We start from the raw sequence: 932 nt of genomic DNA on the forward strand, positions 1-932 counted from the left end.
ATTTTTTTTGGAATCAAAATCAATAAACCGTTCATACGGGTTACAATAATGAAAACAATCGACCTACCATATATGTTAACAATTTTTGGCTAAAAAAACTTCGAACCTCTCATGTCCTCATCTTCAGCAGGTCTTCGAAAATGCATCCGGGGACAACATTATAAACGTTGAGCGTAAACGTACATTTGTCCAAAATACCTTTTATCGCAAAAAAAAATTTAGAATGAATACATACGTATTTAAATTGTATAAACATGGAAATTTGTATTTTATAATAAATATCGCTAGAAGACTAGATAAATAGTATCATTAAGCTTAAAAAACCTAAAAGTAGGTTCGATACGTTTGGCACTAGAGTGTCGATAAAGCGCTTGCTAAACAGCAGACATATCTTAAACCCGATATTGCTGGTTACAAAGAGAATCTGTCTGTACTACGATCGAAGATTTCAGGGTAAAAGTTGGTAGGCGTGGGCATAGACAGTTATCTTTGATTCTATTTGTCGCAGCTCTTAATAGAAGTGCGGTTAGTATTGCATACTGAAAACGTAGCGGTACATAGACACTGTTTTCTTGTGGCTACTGCTTTTTCAGGTAAAACATGTCCAATTTCTCGGCTATCGAGTCTCGGCCGCTGTTGGTAACAGATCAGATCAACGAACTACTCGACTTTGACGACGACGACGAGTTTTTCAATGAGACTGTAGACGAGTTTGAGGAGCAAATGCAAGTTGGTCTTGAAGAACTAAATTCATTGTGGTGTGTGAAAACACCCCAATGGTCCGTGCAGTTATTTTGTTGTTAGGAGTAGGAGCACACAGCCATACGCTGGTTAAGTTGTATTCGTGTTGATACATGTACATACAGCATAATTGACCTATTAGTTGATATATAAAGGTTTGCTATCTGTCTATATATCGATCTATCTGTCTA

At 36.8% G+C, this 932-nt stretch overlaps 1 protein-coding gene across 1 annotated transcript in view; it reads left to right on the plus strand.

The window, feature by feature from the left end:
• Positions 1-318: 318 nt before the first annotated feature.
• Positions 319-932, plus strand: part of SARC_05348 (hypothetical protein) — a 2,942-nt gene continuing 2,328 nt past the window's right edge. Inside the window, exon 1 of the mRNA XM_014300804.1 lies at positions 319-758. Coding sequence (XP_014156279.1) covers positions 601-758 — 158 coding nt within the window. The 5' untranslated portion in view covers positions 319-600. The remainder of the gene's footprint in view (positions 759-932) is intronic.

Source organism: Sphaeroforma arctica (assembly GCF_001186125.1).
Source record: "Sphaeroforma arctica JP610 unplaced genomic scaffold supercont1.337, whole genome shotgun sequence".
Classification (NCBI taxonomy): Eukaryota; class Ichthyosporea; order Ichthyophonida; genus Sphaeroforma; species Sphaeroforma arctica.